We start from the raw sequence: 19,277 nt of genomic DNA on the forward strand, positions 1-19,277 counted from the left end.
GGCTGTCAGGTGCGGCAGGGATTTCATGCGAAGTCGAGAACTGGGAACCATTTTTTGGTTCTCTGCCTGAATGTCCGGAATGCTGCACCATCACTCTGGTCCCAGCGCCATTCACATTCATTATAGAGTTCAATTCAACATGTTGTTGAAGTTGATTAAATGACCAGCAAGTTTTTGATGTTCTCCTCAGTTCTGGAACAGCTGACAAATAAAACATAATGGTGTATAAATAGCAGTATTCACATTTACATTTTCAGCATTTATCAGACGCCCTTATCCAGAGCGACTTACAATCAGTAGTTACAGGGACAGTACCCCCCTGGTTAAGTGTCTTGCTCAGGGACACAATGGTAGTAAGTGGGATTTGAACCTGGGTCTGGGCGAGTTTGTTACCCACTAGGCTACTACCACCATAGCCATCTTGGATTATGAGGTTGGGGGTAGTGAAGACCATCCATTCCAAAGTCAGGGAGTGTTTTAAATAAAATGGAACTTCATTCATGAAAATGGGACTCGCTCAAATTCTAAAAGCAAACGATTCACTGTGGATTGATTTCAGGATGATTCAGTTATGATTCAGTTTAACTGATCAGATGCAATATTCCATAATCAATTTGGCCGATTAGTGATGTTATGTGGTGAATCCACATGCGGCATCAACTGAAAAGTTTTCATCATGTTTCTATAACCAGCCTTAAAGAAGCGTGTAAAGAAGCGCATCTGGTGATTAAAACAGACAAGTTGAGGGTGAAAATGAGCAATTCAGCAACTGCAGTCACATCAAAGACAAGAAAAAAAATGCGATCAGATGAGCAGAACGACATGAGAATATTCTAGAAGCGCTATGAAGCATGCCCTCAGTAATAAGCTCCTAATGAAGCATTTCGGCGCTGTGTGAAAAGAAGCCGAGCGAAATCCTGAACAGACTCATTTAAGCGCTCTGCTTTCATCACCGGGCAGCAGGTTCAACAGAACCAGGTTCCAACTCTGGTGCTTTAATGGCCCTGCAGACCCATTCATTGGAAGGAACAGGAATAAACAGGAAAGTGGGGCAGCACCAGCTGCAGGCTTCCATCCTCTTGCAGGTCGGCACAGACAAGCTCGGATTCCTGAAGGAACAGAGCAGGACATCACAATGAGGCTGTTGACAGACCCCACCCCCTGGACCATCAGCTTGTCTTGTTATCGTCCGCGCTACACGCTTTTGCTTTCAAGCTCTCGAGCGCAGTGCTCAGCTGTACCAACGGATCTCCAGGACCTGGTGGACCAGGAGCAGTTCTGCAGGTTGGAGAGTCGTGCTGGGAGGGGGTGGGTGGGGTTATTCAGGACGAGACTTTCTCAGAGAGGACAGCAGAGACGTTTAACCTCGCACTTCGCCTTAGGGCTGCAGCTGCAGAAGACGAGTCCACGTCGAGCTCTGAGCCACCCAAACCCACAATGCACTTACCCAAAAAAATACAGACTAAATAATTCATTATTTGGATTATTGGCCTATTCCTTCTGCAAGAAATTAATAAATCATCAAATTTCTCAGTCCCACATAGGACCTGAATAACCTGGAGTCCAGCTCTTCACCATGAAGTTCATGTGGATTCACAAAAAATGCAATCAATACAGCAAGAAAAAATACATGAAGAATCAAGATGATGTGGAAGGTAGCCTACAGGTAGCATGAGATCCACACACACACACACACACACACACACACACACACACACCATGGTTCCTCTTGAGATCTAATGAGGAATATGAGACATGATGACCTTTCATTCAAGTAGTAAATCTAGAAAACTCTAAACACAAACACGTTCTCCACCCTATACAGTAGCCAGTGTTGCAATGGCAGCATGCACACACACACACACACACACACGCACGCACACACACACACACACACACACACACACACACACACACACACACACACACACACACACACACACACACACAGAGAGCAGGTGGATTTTTTCCTTCTTGTGCAGCTGTAGCAGTAAAGATGAATAAATGATGCATTCACAGTCCCTGCGGCGGCAGCGGCTACACCGTATTACATGACCTGTGGGACGACTAATGCAGAAAGGCAGCAATTAATTTTTTATGTCCTGCAAACAATTCACATTCAGACGGAATTATTCGGCTTTGCCAACAACAAAATTTCATCTTGATTTACAGCCCCGGTGCTGAAACAAATTCAATCTCGCTCAGTTAGAATATTTTACAGAGAAATGAGAATTTAGTGAGTGGTGAAGACCACAGAACCTTACAGAAACTGCGTTGTGAAAAGGATGATGTGATGAAGATGGCTCGGCACAATTTGAGGATAAAAAGCAGAAATTGATTAAAAACCTGTGAGCGTGGGAAGGCTTCAGATGAGACAGCAGCTAAAAATAATCTCAGAAAGTGATTCATAAACCTTCTCCTTAATCAGCTTCTCATGGTCTTCTGGCCTACCATTGCTATCATTGTGACCGAGAGATGGTTTCCTTCATCGATGGAGGGTCAGTCCACACACATGATGACAATCAGAGCATGACACAATTCTACACATGTTCTACTGAACAGCTGAACTGAACTGAGTTAGATCTTCTCCTATCAGGGCAGTGGTGGCCTAGTGGTTAAGGAAGTGGCCCCGTAATCAGAAGGTTGCTGGTTCGAATCCCGATCCGCCAAGGTACCACTGAGGTGCCACTGAGCAAAGCACCGTCCCCACACACTGCTCCCCGGGCGCCTGTCATGGCTGCCCGCTGCTCACTCAGGATGATGGGTTAAATGCAGAGGACAAATTTCACTGTGTGCACCGTGTGCTGTGCATCACATGTGACAATCACTTCACTTTATCTTCCCAGTGAGGTTCCAGTTCCTGAATCAGCGAGATGCTGGTTTGTGAGTGGGCAGAATCAGGTGGTTTCTGAATCATCATGGTGTCTGTTTTTGAATCAGCATGGTGCCAGCCTCTGAATCTGCATGATTCTGGTCTGTGAATCAGTGCGGTGGTGATTTGTGAGTCAGTGTGCCACTGGTTTCTGAATCAGCGAGGCGCTGGTTTGTGGGTCAGCATGCCACTGATTTCTGAATCAGCAAGGCACTGGTTTCTGAGTGAGCGCGACGGTGGTCATTGAATTAGCGAGGTTCTGGTTTGTGAGTCAGCGTGCCACTGGTTTCTGAATCAGTGTGGTGCTGGTTTCTGAATCTGCGAGGTGCTGGTCTGTGAGTCAGTGCGGCACCAGTCTGTGCCGCTGCAAACTGTCCCACTGCTGTACCGTCTGACTGAGGTCTTTGATTATTTTCCCTGCTCGGTGTAGATGTGCTGTATGGGGGGGAGCTCACCTCCAACAGTCTTCTCGCCACTCCACTACTCTCTGCAGGGCTGTGCGGTTGTAGGCGGTGCTGTTTCCAGCTAGGATGCTCCCAATAACACAAGATACAGTAAATGCGAGGGCTCATGCTAAATCTTTTTACTCTCCTGAGAAAGAGTAAAGTAAAGTGAAGTGATTGTCACATGTGATACACAGCAGCACAGCACACGGTGCACACAGTGAAATGTGTCCTCTGCATTTAACCCATCACCCTGAGTGAGCAGTAGGCAGCCATGACAGGCGCCCGGGGAGCAGTATGTGGGGACGGTACTTTGCTAAGTGGCACCTCAGTGGCACCTCAGGTGGATCGGGATTCGAATCGGCAACCTTCTGATTATGGGGCCGCTTCCTTAACTGCTAGGCCACCACTGCCCCAGAGACACTGGGAGAAGAAGAGACACTGCCGCACCTTCTTCACTGTCTTGTCTGTGTGGACTGTCCAAGTGAGGTCCTCTGTGATGTGTTTCTGTTCTGTGTTCGTGTTGTGTTTGCAGGATGCCTGGTGATTGCAAATTGAGCCAACCTGTCCCTGCTGTGGACAGCCAGAATAAAATGGTCCTCAGTGTCCATTTTTCGGGGCTGTTGTGTCTGCCTGCTTGTCGGTGTTTGTTTTTCTCTTTTTCCCGTTTTGTTTGTCGTTATTCGTTGTAATTCATTTCGTATGTATTTTTTTGGTTAATACATTTTTTGTTAAATTTCTCAGTTTCGTCTTAGTAGGTTTTTGTCTTTTCTTATCTTTTGTTATGGGCCGTACCCCTAGACTGGCTCGTAACAATGGTGATGGGGGTGTGTTCTCCCCTCTTCTCCTCATGTCCACCATCAGTTCCTTTGTTTTACGTTGGGGATGAGGTGGTTCTCATGGCATCGCTGCGTCATGGTGCCGCCAGCAACGATGCCATCAGCAAACTTCACATATAAAATCTATACTAGGTTACATTAATCACATGATCATTCATTCAAAGCTCCATCTACTGGTGCTTCCTTATATCATGCTAATAAGGTTGAAAAGGAAGACCACTCCCTCCATTCTTATGATGGTGATCCGCAGTTTTCCCATGAATGAGACTGGGGTACAGTGTGGGGAATCAGGGCTGATTTAGAGGAAGTAAATAAATCACACTGCTCCAGGATGAATCGAGTCCATGCTGTTCTCAAGGCTTAATTAGGGAGGCGGGATGAAGAGGAGCTTTGAGAAGAACAGTTCAGGGCGACATGTTCTCTAATCAGCGGCGCATAAAAAAAGGCGCAGGATAATGATGTCGCGCATTATAAACTCCTCCAGTACGGCAACCAGGATTCGAAATACCTGAGAAATGACCACGATTTCTGAAAACTTTATACACAGGTCTGATGGTTTTAATAATTCTGGAGCACATAGTGTTCTGAAGAGCAAATATCAGTCATGTATTCATGGAACTGGGACTGAATACCCAAAATAAGTTGGTTATACAAGCGCACACACACACACACACACACACACACACACACTTTAATCACCTCCCTGAAGCACACTGAGTTTGCATCAAAGGAATAAAATCAGTAAATAAAGGATGAAAATTAGAACAGACCCAATGCCTGGGGTTAAAGATCAGTATCAGGGACGCGGCGAGGACAGAGAACAGAACGAGAGAACCGGCAGAAGCGCGCCTCAGTGTCATTACCTTGATACGCAATTTACACCGTTTTAACAGCAAGGCGTTGCGTTAGTATGTTGTATAGAGCCCCGCCCTCGAGAGAAACTCCGCCCCCTCGCAGGAAGCCAGACGTTCATCCACTGCTGTGTTGGGTTCTGGTAATTATCCTGTGTTCCGTGGACGTGCCACAGCGGAATCGGCCGCGGGGATGGGCTCAGTGGGGACGTGTGGGGATCCTGGAGAGTAAATCCGTAAACGGTGCGGTTGACTCAGAGCTGAAGATGACTGAAAATAAACTCCCACCACTGATTATTTAATCGGCCGTCTCATTCATTAATTAAAAGAAGGAAGTGTTCTCAAGTTGACCTAAGAGGGCTGCAAAAGTTCTAAACCTCTAATTTAATAATCCAACCGAATAAAAACGATTATAAGAATCCTGGCAGAAGCAGAGACCTTCGCGGCTCCTCAGGAGATTATCACGGCTTCTAAGCCATTGTGGTCCTGAAGGAACATGACATTTTGCCATCAGGAGACTCATCTGATCAATTTCGAATAAAGCAGCATTAAAACGCCGCCGCGGGACAACATCTCATCAACACAATGCTGCTTAAGGCTCTTAGTGCAGATAATGCAGCGGCTTAAAGGCTCAGCAGCGGTGAATGGCGCAGGAGACGTGGTGCACGACCTTCTCAGCTCCACCACAAACACGCAGGTTTACAGCCAGCAGAGAAAGTGTTCAACTTCGTAGGTCCACAAGATCTAAAGAGACGTTTCAACTCCAAGCATACGGACCAGCGTTTGATGTCAGTCTGCTTCAGAATTCTGTTTTGATGATTGGTTCTTTAAGCTTCAGGGGCTGAATGATTTAGAATCAGAATCATCGAACGCGCCAGCTCAGAAGTGTTCTTAATAGCTGCTCTCATCTCAAGAAGCGGATCGAACTGTGTGTGTTTGAAGAGCTTCCAAACCATTACGGCCAAGTAGAGTAGAAGGATGCAGGATCATCCTAGTGGGTAACACACTCGCCTGTGAACCAGAAGACCCGGGTTCAAATCCCACTTACTACCATTGTGTCCCTGAGCAAGACACTTAACCCTAAGTTGCTCCAGGGGGGGACTGTCCCTGTAACTACTGATTGTAAGTCGCTCTGGATAAAGGCGTCTGATAAATGCTGTAAAATGCAAAATGTAAAAATGATCATCGGGAGGGGAGGACCAATGACAGGACAGGACAAAACTGTGAAGTGCTTATATCCACAGGGGGTGGGTCCAAATACGGGTTAAATATGTTTTTTGGACTGACTGCGAAAAAGCCAGAAATCTGTGCGTTCCTTCTCTCCTTTTCCTGATCTTTTGTATCAGCAGGTGAAACCTTTTCTGACTCTGCAACGAGCTGAAATATCACGAGCGAAATAATAAATATGGAAGATGAGAGATGAAGGCCTGAGGTCCGACTCGGATCCACCTCCGGGGCGGTCTGAGTGGAATACTGATGGGAATGCTGGGAGAAAGCGGTCAGTGTGAGATCCCCGCCTCGTTTCGGGCGGAGAGACACAGGCGTCTTTCTCCCTCCGTTTGGAACCGGGGTGGGGGGGGGGGGGGGGTTGGCCCAGGGGAGCTGTGGGTTCTGGTCCCATCGCAGCTGCAATAACGAGGAGAGGGCGGGGAGGCAGCAAGCCGACAGGAACCGTGAGGAGACGCTGGAGAAGGCGGTGGACACCCAGTCCTGTATTGGTCCCTGGAGCTAATGTTCATAAGAAACTTTAAAGTGAAGTGATTGTCACATGTGATACACAGCACACGATGCACACACGATGTCCTCTGCATTTAACCCATCACTCTGAGTGAGCAGTGGGCAGCCATGACAGGCGCCCGGGGACCAGTGTGTGGGGACGGTGCTTTGCTCAGTGGCACCTCAGTGGCACCTTGGCGGATCGGGATTCGAACCGGCAACCTTCTGATTACGGGGCCGCTAGGCTACCACTGCCCCCAGAACTTTTGAATGGGTTCCTCCGGGATTTGAACCCGGGACCTCTCGCACCCAAATCGAGAATCATAGACCAACGAGCCAAGTAAACTGGTGATCACGACAACGGACAGTTCACCACAGTTCATCCTCTCCACGTTCATGATGATAATATAATATTCTGTTTCTATAATAAGCAGTCGTCATATACGAACATCATGTAAGCGGAGAGTAAGAGACTGCACCGAGTCGGTGAAGAGGCATCATTCACACACAGTCGGATGAAACGGGGTCTCTCGGTGCTCGTTGGAGCTGCAGCATGATAGATTTTGTCAGAGAGAACAGAGACCAACACACGGTTATCAGCACTGAATCCATCATCCACTCACACATGAACAGGCCCGGCTGGGGAAATTCAGGAAGTAAAAACCACGGATACAGCAGGAGTCGATTATAAGAGCAAAACTTTTTCCATCTAGTTCATCAAATTAATTTCTCCAGTTCACTTCCATTTTTATCAATGAAATCACTTTTTGTAAAACACACACACACAGATATAGAACATATGAAATGATGGTGTGGGGAGGACATGAGAGTAAATCCTGCCTGTACATCAGCTGTATGAAGGTGCGAGCTCCTGGTGACAGGAAGTGACTTTTCGCTCTCTCTCTCGCTCACACACACGCGGTGGGTTACGAAGGTCTAATGAGGCGTCAGTCGCAGCTCTACCGAATGAAATTCCAGGCTGTGGCGGTGACAGGCGCTGGCAGACAAGTTAAATAAAAAAGAAATAAAAAAAGAGACGCGCCGACGGCCTGGTGGGCGTCAGACAAACACGGCAAGGAGGAGGAGGAGGAGAAAAGAGAGGAAATCTGCAGAACGGGTTCTCAAGGGCGCTGCGACCTCCGACCCCGGTAATGACGTAGTAACGACCGCCTCATCCATTATACGGAGACATTCATGGCGTCGGAGGGATTATATTGAGAGCCTAATGACTTCATTTAGCCCAATAAAGCGGCCGGGCCTTTTCATCTGTCATCTCTGATCTTACTAAGGGGCAGAGAAAAATCCAGAAGCCTTCCTCAGTGGACTGGGGCATCATCTCACAGCTTTCACCGGGTATGGACGGTTGCCAGTTGATCCTCACCGCGCTGGACGTTTCAGTTCGGACACGGGTGGCGGTGGCGGCCAGATGAAGCAGTTTGCTGGCCTCGCTGCTGGGTGGTGGAGCTTCAGATCACCTCTCTGTAGGACACAAAGGAATCTGAGGACGTGACAAACGGAGCCCGATTCCCGGGACTCGAGGTGCCATCTGCATCCTAATGCTGGTTCTGGCCAACCTTCCCCGCTCCGGGATATTATGGGATTCAGCTCCGCCCTTCTGGTGCAAGGATGCTCATTGCCAACATAACAACATGTTAACCGGTCCTGAACAGCATGTTAGCGTTCGATGATTTGCTAGAACTACAGTCCCATCATGCACAACATGCACATGGATACACTAATAGCTAGATTGTCCCCATGGGGTCATTTGACTTGGACCTAATTGGATTGGAATTGGCAATTAAGTGGATATCTGGTGGCCAGGTCGATGGGATTGTCCATCGCAGCTGCTGTGAACCGCATGAGAACCTGTTTGATCTTCTGGATGAAGTAGTAAAATAAACTGAACAGTGCACAGTACAATCGGTGAGGAACCCAGACAGGAAGTCCCCAGGTCCCCAGGTGCACGATATCAGCCTGGGGCTGGCCGGCCTCCAGAGCTCCAGCACAGCCTGGATAATGATGTAGCTGAATACATGCAGTTCCCCAACATCATCCGCACCAGGCTGGAGGAAGTGGCGGTTCCACAGGGTTCCTCAGGGTGTTCCCTTCTTCACTGTGGAGTATAGAACCTGAACGTTTTTGTTGGAAAGGAAATCAGTCTTCTCTTGTCCCGTCTCCGCAGGTTGAAGGACCCTCATCTGGTTATGGCAGTGGAGACAGTGTGGCTGCTGCTTCAGCCAACAGGAATAAACAGGCAGAGATCTGAAAGGTGAACTGATGCATCCCAAGGTCCTCAGAGACCAACCTTGAGTTAATAAAGACCTTTCACATCCTACACTGATTCCGACGCAAGAACAAAAAAAAAAAGTTTGTGGTGAGAAGAAAAAGATGGGCGGCTACTTTAAAGAACCCCAGCTTTTCAGTGTTCCGCTGCTTTTCAGCGTTCAGCTTTCAAACACCATTAGACCCCCATCCAAGGCCCAGCCAGGTCCTCATACGAGCACCAACCTGAGAATCTAAAGCTCCGCGGGTTCCGAATCAGTCGGTGAGTTTGTAACATTGTATCATTTTTATCTTCGTTCTCACATCATGTGTCCTGTTTTGGTTGGGCGGACCGCACCAGAGTTGCCGATTTGATATGAATCGAGTCGGTTGTTTTGGTGCGATTGCTGTGTTCACACTGGACGAAACGAACCACACCGCGTTAGATTCCAGGCCAGACGAGTGAAAGCATCCATAGATCATCAGAATGAAAATCTCTTCCAAGTGATACACAGTGGAAGATTGTAATTAAAGCACAAAAGCACAATGTAAGAATTTCAAAGCCGATTAGCAAACATCTCTGAGCCAGAAACTTCTCTCCAGTCAACAAACTCCAATAATCCAGCAGAAGCAAAGAGCGAGACACAGATTCATCAGCAGAAAAGACCATGAACATGTTTCCCTTTCGGGAATTAGAACCAAGAATACATTAAAGTCGGATATTAGAACCAAGAATACATTAAAGTCGGATATTTCGGGAAGTCTTTAATTAATCATGCACAAATAAATTCCCGCTGGTGGGTGTGGCCTGTTGGGAACAGAAAGCAGAAATGGCCAGAGCCAAGTGCCTGGTGACGTTTCCTAATCTCATTCTGAGTTAATTTCAGCGTTCACCGGCATCAACTCACCACTTCTAACATGGAAGCAAAAAAACGTCTCCTCCAGAACGTCTCTAATGCAGCCGTTAATGCAGCAGGAGACCAAATAAACACCCAGAAATGGCATATTGCACTGAAGACCAGTCCGACCAGCAACATCTCCACATCCCACACTGCCAGACCTCTACTAGAACATTCCATCTCAGCGTCATTCTTCTGCTCCGAGGGATCAATCCATACAGCCGTCCATCCAACTGTCCATCCATCTGTCACAGGCAAGAGCGGCGCTGGCCAAAGGGGGCGATGAAGTAGAACAGGAGAACAAGTGAATGACACCGACACACACACATACCTTTATACGGGGAAGGAGAGTGGATGGGTGGAGAACCTGCCCCACAGAAGACGGAATCGAGAGAAAAAAAAATAAAAAATGTCACTCACAGTAACGGCGTCACTGTGCACCACCCTCACGATCCCACCACGTCCTGCCGCGGCGTTTTACAACCTCCCCGCGGTAACACGACAGGCCTAATTCAATATTCTATTTGCGGGAATCAGGGACTCGCTATCAAAGAGCAGGAGATTCACGGAACTTCTGGGAGACTCTAAAGTCTGGGACCATTTCACCCGAGATGAAGGCAAAGAAAGAGACGGGAAGTTGAGATGTTCTTCACGGAGCAGCAATATCCAAAAAGGTCGACCCTCTCAGATGGAGAACGGAAAACGAAGGCCATTTTCTGTCCATTCCTGCAACATTGAGCCCATCAGAGCCAGTCTCGTCTGCAGCGGGGAATATGACTAAGCGCTTATCGGCGGTGACAAGTCAACTGTCACATTAGTTGTTAGTTGCAGGCCTAGTCAGAATAAATCTTGGATTTTATTAACGGCGTTGGTATTCTAGCATGATATATACGTCACCTGATATACGTCACCATACTATTAACTTACAGTTAAGCACAAAAAAAGAATACCTTTTATTCTGCAGTTCACGGAACCTCCATCTCTGTCCCAGGGTTCCGGATTTTATTTGTCTTTAGGTACCAATGCTGTCATTTTTCAGTAATGATTCCAGCAGATACACGTACGGCATGTGAACACACGCACTTTCCATCTCCGCCTCTCAGTGTGTTAACAGCAGCGCCAAGTCAACACAAGCTGCTCCATCATGCCGTCACACTCTCAACATGACAGCAGTGTGTGTGTGTGTGTGTGTGTTCTCTCCAATATTAGCTGCTGCATTTATTAGCATATTTCAAAACACAGAATACACAGAAAGTCAATAAGCTTCAAACAAACACACACAAAAACAGGAACAATTTTCTCTCTTTCGCTTTATCTGTGTGTGTGTTGTGTGTGTGTTATAATCCCAGAGTGCTGATTTAGTGAACACTGGTCTCTGTCTATGGCTAAATGCCGATTGGCCTTCTGAGTGGATCGTCACCTGAAAGCCCCCCCCCCCACGCGTCTCTCCATCTTCTCCACACACACACACACACACACACACACACACACACACACACACACACACACATGTTGTGTCAATACGCCAGGTAAATACAATCTGAAGTTCAGAATCGTGAAGGGGCACAGCAGTTGTCAGTCTGAGGCAGAGGAGTCTGGGTAACATGAGGAAACATGGAGAAGAACACCAGGATGTTCTTCAGCCAGGAAAGTTTTCCAGAATCAGCTTTCTCAGCACCTTCAGACTCCTTCAGATGTTCCTCTCCTCAAAACACCACCAGCGTCCTTCACTTCTTATAAATGAAAGAGTATGTACAGTAATAAAGGACACTTTCACAAGAAGAGACTTTACAGTTTATAGTCCTCACTTACTCCACCCAACTCTATCTTCATCCATCTCATTCTCTCCACCCAACTCACTCTCCTTCTCCGTCACTCTATCAATCTCTCCACCCAACTCTCTTCCTCTCCATCCCTCTATCAATCTCTCCACCCAACTCTCTCTCCATCCCTCTCACTCTCTCCATCCACCCCTGCACCACTCTATCCACCTAACTCTCTCTCTCCATCGCGCTCTCCCTTTCTCCATCCAACTCTCTCTATCCATCCCTCTCTCACTCTCTCCAACCAACCCTCTCCACCCCTGCATCAATCTCTCCACCCAAATCTCTCTCCATCCCTCTCTCACTTTCTCCACACAACTCTCTCTCTCCATCCCTCTCACTCCTTCCACCCAACTCTCCCTCTCCATCCCTCTATCACTTTCTCTACCCAGCTCTCTCTCCATCCCTCTCACTCCTTCCACCCAACTCTCCCTCTCCATCCCTCTATCACTTTCTCTACCCAGCTCTCTCTCCATCCCTCCACTGGTAGTAAAAAGTAGAACCTGAGGATGAAAGTCATGGAAGAATCTGCTGAAGAGGATTATGATGAAGGTCAGTTTCTTCAGCAAACAAACATCCAGCAGACGTCCATCAAACAAACGCACAGATCTAACGTGAACGGTACACACAAACACACAATCACGCAGACACAAACACACACACACACACACACACACACACACACACACACACACTGTAAGCAATAGACGTGTAAAGGGCCGTTTCAACATCTGACAGCAGAGCGATACAGGGCATTCCAGAGCATCGCGCTGCCGTGACGCAAAAAGTTGCAGAAGTGAAGCGGCGCGGCGCGGAACTCACCACGGGTCGAACTCGTGGATGATGCTCTCGAAGCGGATGACGGCGAAGAGCCTGGAGCTGAAGCCGGCCAGCCAGGCCAGGAAGAGGACGGTGAAGGACAGCAGGGACTGCCACCCGGCGGGCTGCGCCAGACCCCCGGACAGGCCTCCTTTCTTCCTGCCGTCAGCGGCGGCGCGGAGCTCCGCCATATTCCGCCTGTCCGTCCCCGGCAGCAGCGGCCGCTTCTCTCCGCCGATCCGCGAGAGGAGCGCCGCACCGGCTGACGGGGGGCGGGGCAGGGAAGGCGGCGCGCCATCTCATTGGGCGGATGGCAGGGCTGGGCGGAGATGCGCCTCGCTAGCCAATCGTGTAAAAGAAGAGACACAACAGGCAGAGCATTTATCCAATAGAACGTAAGATAACATTATTATTATTTTACTCTATATTAAAACAAAGACAAAGGGTTGACCTGTACACGCACACAAATAAGGGATGTTTTATTAATGTATTATTAAGGTATGCGTATTAACCTGTAATATACGCAATAAATGCTTTTTCTCCTGCCATATATTGCTAAACATTCGTTTTTAATGCCACTGTGTGAGAATTTAGTTTAACCTCATGTGGCCTGTTCCTTTATGATTAATCTTCTGAATAATTACTTTTAATGTTAATGGAATTTGGACATTCATCTGTGGAAAGCAAACATCTGTGTGTGTGTGTGTGTTTTCGTGTGTGTGTGTGTGTGTGTGTGTGCACCAATATCACATTAATTCAGAATGGCATAAGACAAGGTGGCACAAAGAGGCTTTCAAGCATTAAAATGTTTGCTCCAGGCATGTTTCCCTTTGAAGACAAGCTGTTGTGATGGCAATTAGCTATTAATTCGCACTCAATACAGAATCTGTATCACAGTCCTGTCATTTGCATAATTAATTTTGGTGTGATGTTTCCTCGGCTCTGCCAGTACGTTGGCTGGTGATGAAATGCTATGCATAGTTTTCCTGCGTTCAGAAAAATCCCTTCCTGCGTGCCTTTGTTCTAACAGTTCCCGATGGGAAGGAGGGAATAAAATTAGAACAGGTCCAAAATGCAGGAAAGAACGAGAGCAGGTGGATAAGTGATAGATGGAGGCACCATAAATGAGCTTTGGGTAGCAAATGAATGGATTATCAGGGAAAGCTGAATGATTTCTGTAATGGGGGGAGAAAAGGGAGATGGATTGGGCACAAAGCCATAAATGAGAACGAGAAAGACGCAGTCTTCTGTGAGCGATGCAATGCATTTTCAGCCAGATAAAGCCAGAGGATCCGGTTCTGGTGGAGAGATTACTGCTCATTCCTCAAAGACCTGCTCGCTTCAACAGGCCCGGTAGTCCGACATCATGACCTCCCGATAAGGATCCTGGCTGAGGTCAAACAGAAGTATCCTCCAGCTCCCAGGAGAGAGCATCCAGCATTGGGTGTCCATCTCTGCAGCTTCTCAACCACCTTCCAAGAGCTCATTTTAGAGATGATGCTTTATTCTGGAAGGGGTTTCCAGCCTGTCTACGCTCCATCCCCTGCGTTACCTCTATTGCTGAAAGTCCATTTCATGGCCTTTTGTTGGCATGGAACTCAGTGGAGGGTTGAATTTTTCAGGGACGCAGTTCAAGGCAGATGGTGTGTGAATTGTGAGCTGCCAGTGGTGAGAAATAAATAGCGGTGATAGAAGAACGCTGCTACAATATTCTGAGATGTGTCTGCATTGCAATTGCATGGAGAGATTTGGAAATTCAAGTTTTAGATGACTAAATTGATGCCAAATTTTACCTCCAGCAGTAAAAGCAGCCCTATTCCCCCTGACAAAAGACTAGTACAGATGGCACCTTGTACACCAGACCAGGTTTCATAGCGCATGGTCTTCATGGTGCATAGATGAAGCTTTTCCACCTCTGCACTTTTCATCTAATGCTGCATTTTAAGACCCACAGATTCCCCGTTTCATTTGGTTCTTCAAATGCAGCCCAGAAATTCACCATTCCTTTCATGCAGCCTGCAAGGACAGAAGACCACTTACCCCCCTGAGCAAGACATTTAACCCTCGGTGTCTCCAATGGGTCTGTCCCTGTGACTACTGATTATAAGGTGCTCTGGATAAGGGCATCTGGAAAAGGCTGGAAATGCAATTTTTTTTTCAGGTTTATGATTTATTTCTGCATCGTGTCCACGACAACGTCTCAGATGCTCTATAAATATTTACATCACAGCCATCCATGGCCGTCCAGACCAGAAATGTGCTTCAGCACAATGCACACTGGGCACAGCACACTGAGCCCAACAAGAACGATTTATTGCAATCAACGTGGCCGACAGCACAGGGTTTGATGGGAAATGTGTCGCCGCTCGAAATCAATCCTGCTTGTTTCCAACAAAGAGAAAAACACACCTTTTCATTTGGATTGAAGGAAAGGAAGCTTCTGACGGAATTTCAGATGCTCTTCACAGGTGAAACACTTCAAACTGCCCATCACAACGGGAGGATTAAACGTTCCAGATTAAAACTGCAATTAAAGACACACAGGTCCCTCTGACCAGGTTGGAGGTGGTCTGGACTGAATAGCACATGTGTTGTCCATCCTGGGCATCACTGACCGATGTCCTGCACATGAGCAGAGCTACCTTCTAATTCGGCAACGTTTTGAGTGGCTCCGATTTCTTGTCCCATTAGAACAGTGCAGGAGGTGCGCTGCTGCCTCCTACTGGTAAAGAAAAAACACAACGCGTTTGGTCTCCAGAAAATGATGTCTCTTTGGAGACGCCTTCTAATGAGGATATGAATGGATGTGCTTTGGACTACCAGAGAGACCACCATGTGGTGCCAGCAGGTTCATGGATCTCTCTGTCATTGATGTGGTGTATGGGCGTGGCATCCACAATGCAGCTACATTGGGGCTGTTGTGATTGTTCTCGTGGTGGATTGTTCTTGTTTGATGAACGTCCCCCCCGGCCGGATATCACTCTCCTTTGAGGGTCGTTTTGGTCCTGTCTGAGTTGAAAAAGCGGGCGTTGCCAGCTTGTGTGAATGATGATGTGCTTGTTGTGTTTCAGAGATGCACTGGAGATCTGCCCATATTTTTCTTCGGCAGGGGAATCATTGCTGCGGTGTTGGTGCTACATCACTCACCGTGGAAAATTTGGCTTCTCTTAGAACCTCAATCCCTTCAGGGTACACACACACACACACTCACATTTCAGATAAAGCTGACCAGTGCTGATGGGAGAACTTGAGTTCCGCTTCAGACCTGAATGATCCATTTGGCCTTTAAAGGTCAGAGAGATGAGGACAGCTCTGGTCTCACAGGTCCTTCCTGGACATCATGGAGATCCTGGTTCTTTACTCACCCGAAAAAGGTTTACAGGCTTGTCCGGATGTCATTTTATGAGAAAAGTTAATCATGGTCTCACAGTATAGAATAGTTACACTTTAGTGAACGGCCTGGATAACAGCTTTATTTTACCTGTATTATTTACAGAACTGTGCAAACATTTCATTCGATTTTATTCAGAAAATGAGGTCATAGGTAGACCAGACATTTAAACAGTGCAGAACATAAGGACAGTTTCTATTCTAATTCTAATGACCCTTCAACTCACTATTCATCATCATTATTATTATTATTATTATTTTTCACCACAGCTCCTGCACTGTGTTCTAGACTCCTCCTTACAGACTGATAACAGTGGTAAGACTCTCTCCTTTAAACCAGAAGACCACAGAGCCCCGGGTTCAAACCCCACTTACTATTGTTGTGTCCCTGAGCCCTGTAAAGTAACAGTATACAACAGTAACCCCTAACTATTGATTGTGAGGCGCTCTGGATAAGGTCGTCTGGAAAATGCCGGAAATGTTACCAGATCTGCTGCTGTTTTAATGTTTATTGAAAGTGAAGTGAAAGTGACGTGATCGTCATTGTGATTCACTGCAGCACAGCACACGAAACGTGTCCTCTGCTTTTAACCATCACCCTTGGTGAGCAGACGGCAAGGAGCACGGGGAGCAGTGTGTGGGGACGGTGCTTTGCTCAGTGGCACCGGGATTCAATCCAACAACCTTCTGATTACGGGGCCGCATCCTTAACCGCTACGCTACAGCCCCGTAATTTTTCGATCTCGAATCCCTCTGACCTGATATTCTTTTTTTCAGTTTAACAAATGCAGCGGCTGGCTTGTCAAATTGGAGCCAACATTTTCAGTTCAGGTAGACAGAGACATTTCTGCACAGTAACTTGAACAGTTGCTAATTCAGCGTCTGAAGCAGCCCAGTCAATAGAAAGTTGTAGATCAGCTCGGTTTTCAAAATGTTGGCGATGACCAGGTTCCCAGGTTCCCAGATACAAACCACACAATCTACTCCACAACAAGTTCAACAGCGCCTCCCCAACAATGGTTCTTGGAAGTAAAATATGAAATCGAGATGTTCATACACTTCTGCCTGTCACCTCATTTGCAGAAGAAATCAAAAGCATGATTTAAAGAACTAGACCCATGGAGATAAAATGGACATGGTTACATGTCAGTTGGGACCGATTATGGAATTTTCATCTTCGTTACCAGGAAGTCGGTCTCCTGGTGCTCCATGATGAACTCTCCCGGAGCTCTTCTGGGCACCTGCTCTCCGATACTACGGTCTGACGCGACGAAGCCGTATGAAGTGCCTGGTCGTTCTCGTCCTGCCTGTAGATAATCAATTCCTGCCCGGACAGCGCCCATGCCTCCTAAATCGAGTTACGAGAGGAGCCTTCTGGGTATGATGGAGGAGAGAGAAGCGTATGTGTATGACATCATGACACAGTCTGTGTGACGCAGGCAGTGTGTGTGTCTGTGTTGTTTTCCAGATCACTGCATCCTCATGGAGATTAATGGCAGCTGATCTATAATTAGTGGCCTAAACGACTGGGTTATTAACCAGATTGTGTGTTCATACACACACACACACACACACACACACACACACACAGACAATACAGGCCTGGTGATTTCTGAGTCATTATGAGGCAAAGGCCCATTAAATCCCAGGATGTGTGTAGAGCCGCTGCTGCTCCTGGGTTAATGGTCTCTAAATGCCACGGTTCCTCGGGCTCCCAGTGTCTGGAGCCGTTAATTATGAAGATCAGACCAGCAGAAGCTCCGAAGTCCACGGCGTGTCTGGAGAGTTGAGCTGCTGAGTTCCGTTTCCATATGAGGGTCACGATTCCGCACAAACCTTCGGTTTCAGGTAAACAGGGCGCGGTCTGTGGGTGGTTGGGTCCGAACTGATGTTTGCTGTAGTTCTTATTGGCTCCACGTGTTTCCATGGCGACAGCACCACAGCCGCATTAACTTGCTTGTGACTGTGAACGAACACCCACACAGTGCAGGTTACGACTGCAGGTTTGTTAGTGCTTGGTTCTGGTATGTTGGTGATTGACCTCTGACCCCCGCTTCCCACAGACAGATGTCTGATGTTTGTATCAGAATGAGATCATGCTGAAGAACTCTTGACTGGGATGTTTGGAGGGAGGGGCTCAGCCTGCCTCCTAGTGGCCATCAGTGGAAACTCTCTGCAGGAGATCAGATGAAGACTGACCAGCTGCCGGACATTCCAAAACTGAACCGGTTGCAGAGTGAGGAGCAACAGACATCCTTTCAACTCACACACAGTTCCACTGTTTGTTTTACCCAACATGCCTCTGTGATGTGAGAAGCCCATAACGGTCCAGTCGGAAGACCTTGGGGAAATAAAGACTGGAAATAAACGCACAAACATAGAGCCTGGACAGGAAGTGCTGGAAATGAGCTCTGAAAAAATAATCCTGCATAATTGTAATGGTAGGGCAGAGGAGTAAAAAACTAAAAATGCTGTTGAATCCATGAAGCAAAAATGTTTGACATTGGAACTGACAAAAACTGGAATGATTACATTCAAAAACATTTTTATTATTCCAGTTACTTCATTGCTTCATTGAGCATATTCCCATCAGAAGACGAGGAAGACTCTCTTCAGATCTGAATCCTCAGAGGTGGAACCAATTTCTAATTGTCATTTGTCATCTTCAAGTGACGATTAAAGACTCACCTTTTCAAGGAGTCTTTAGGTCACATCATTGGTAAACACAAAATTTACTTTACCTGCTATGCTGACGACACACAGTTGTATTCATCAGCAATTCCAGACAAGAGACAGGACATTAAAAGGTGAATGCTCACCACTTTCTTTAAACCCTGAAAGACAGAAGCTCTTGTACTGTCTCATACAGCCAGTCTGTCTGACCACATCATAACTCTAGATAGCCTCCTATAGCTTCTATCTCACTAAGTACAGAAGTAAAGGATCTAGGTGCCCTTACTGACGCAGGTCTCTCATTCGATTCACATGTAGATAACATCACTAGGATAGCATTCTTTCACCTTGGTGTCTCCAATGAAATATTGCTGAGATATGGAATATGATTTCAATGCATGATTCATAGAAGTTGGTCCATACCTTTATTACATCAAGGTTAGATTACTGGAACACATTACTCTCTGGATGTACTAGTAGATACATGAGTAAACGGCAGCTAGTTCAGAATTCCGCAGCAAGAGTTCTAACTAGAACCAGAAAATTCGACCACATCACCCCGCTCTTACAATCACCGGACTGGCCACCTCCAGAGTCCAATGAAGAGACCACCAAAGGGATCCTAGTCCCTGGCAACGAGCTTCTGACAAGACAACTCAGCATGAAACATACCAGGGGGTCAACACAGCC

At 47.1% G+C, this 19,277-nt stretch overlaps 1 protein-coding gene across 2 annotated transcripts in view; it reads right to left on the bottom strand.

The window, feature by feature from the left end:
- LOC114770045 (dolichyl-diphosphooligosaccharide--protein glycosyltransferase subunit STT3B-like) overlaps positions 1–12,788 on the bottom strand; it is a 38,596-nt gene extending 25,808 nt beyond the window's left edge. For both annotated transcript variants that reach the window (XM_028963645.1, XM_028963644.1), the window contains exon 1: positions 12,528–12,788. In XM_028963645.1, coding sequence (XP_028819478.1) covers positions 12,528–12,715 — 188 coding nt within the window. In that variant the 5' untranslated portion in view covers positions 12,716–12,788. The remainder of the gene's footprint in view (positions 1–12,527) is intronic.
- Positions 12,789–19,277: the final 6,489 nt, after the last annotated feature.

Source organism: Denticeps clupeoides, chromosome 20, assembly GCF_900700375.1.
Source record: "Denticeps clupeoides chromosome 20, fDenClu1.1, whole genome shotgun sequence".
Classification (NCBI taxonomy): Eukaryota; Metazoa; Chordata; class Actinopteri; order Clupeiformes; family Denticipitidae; genus Denticeps; species Denticeps clupeoides.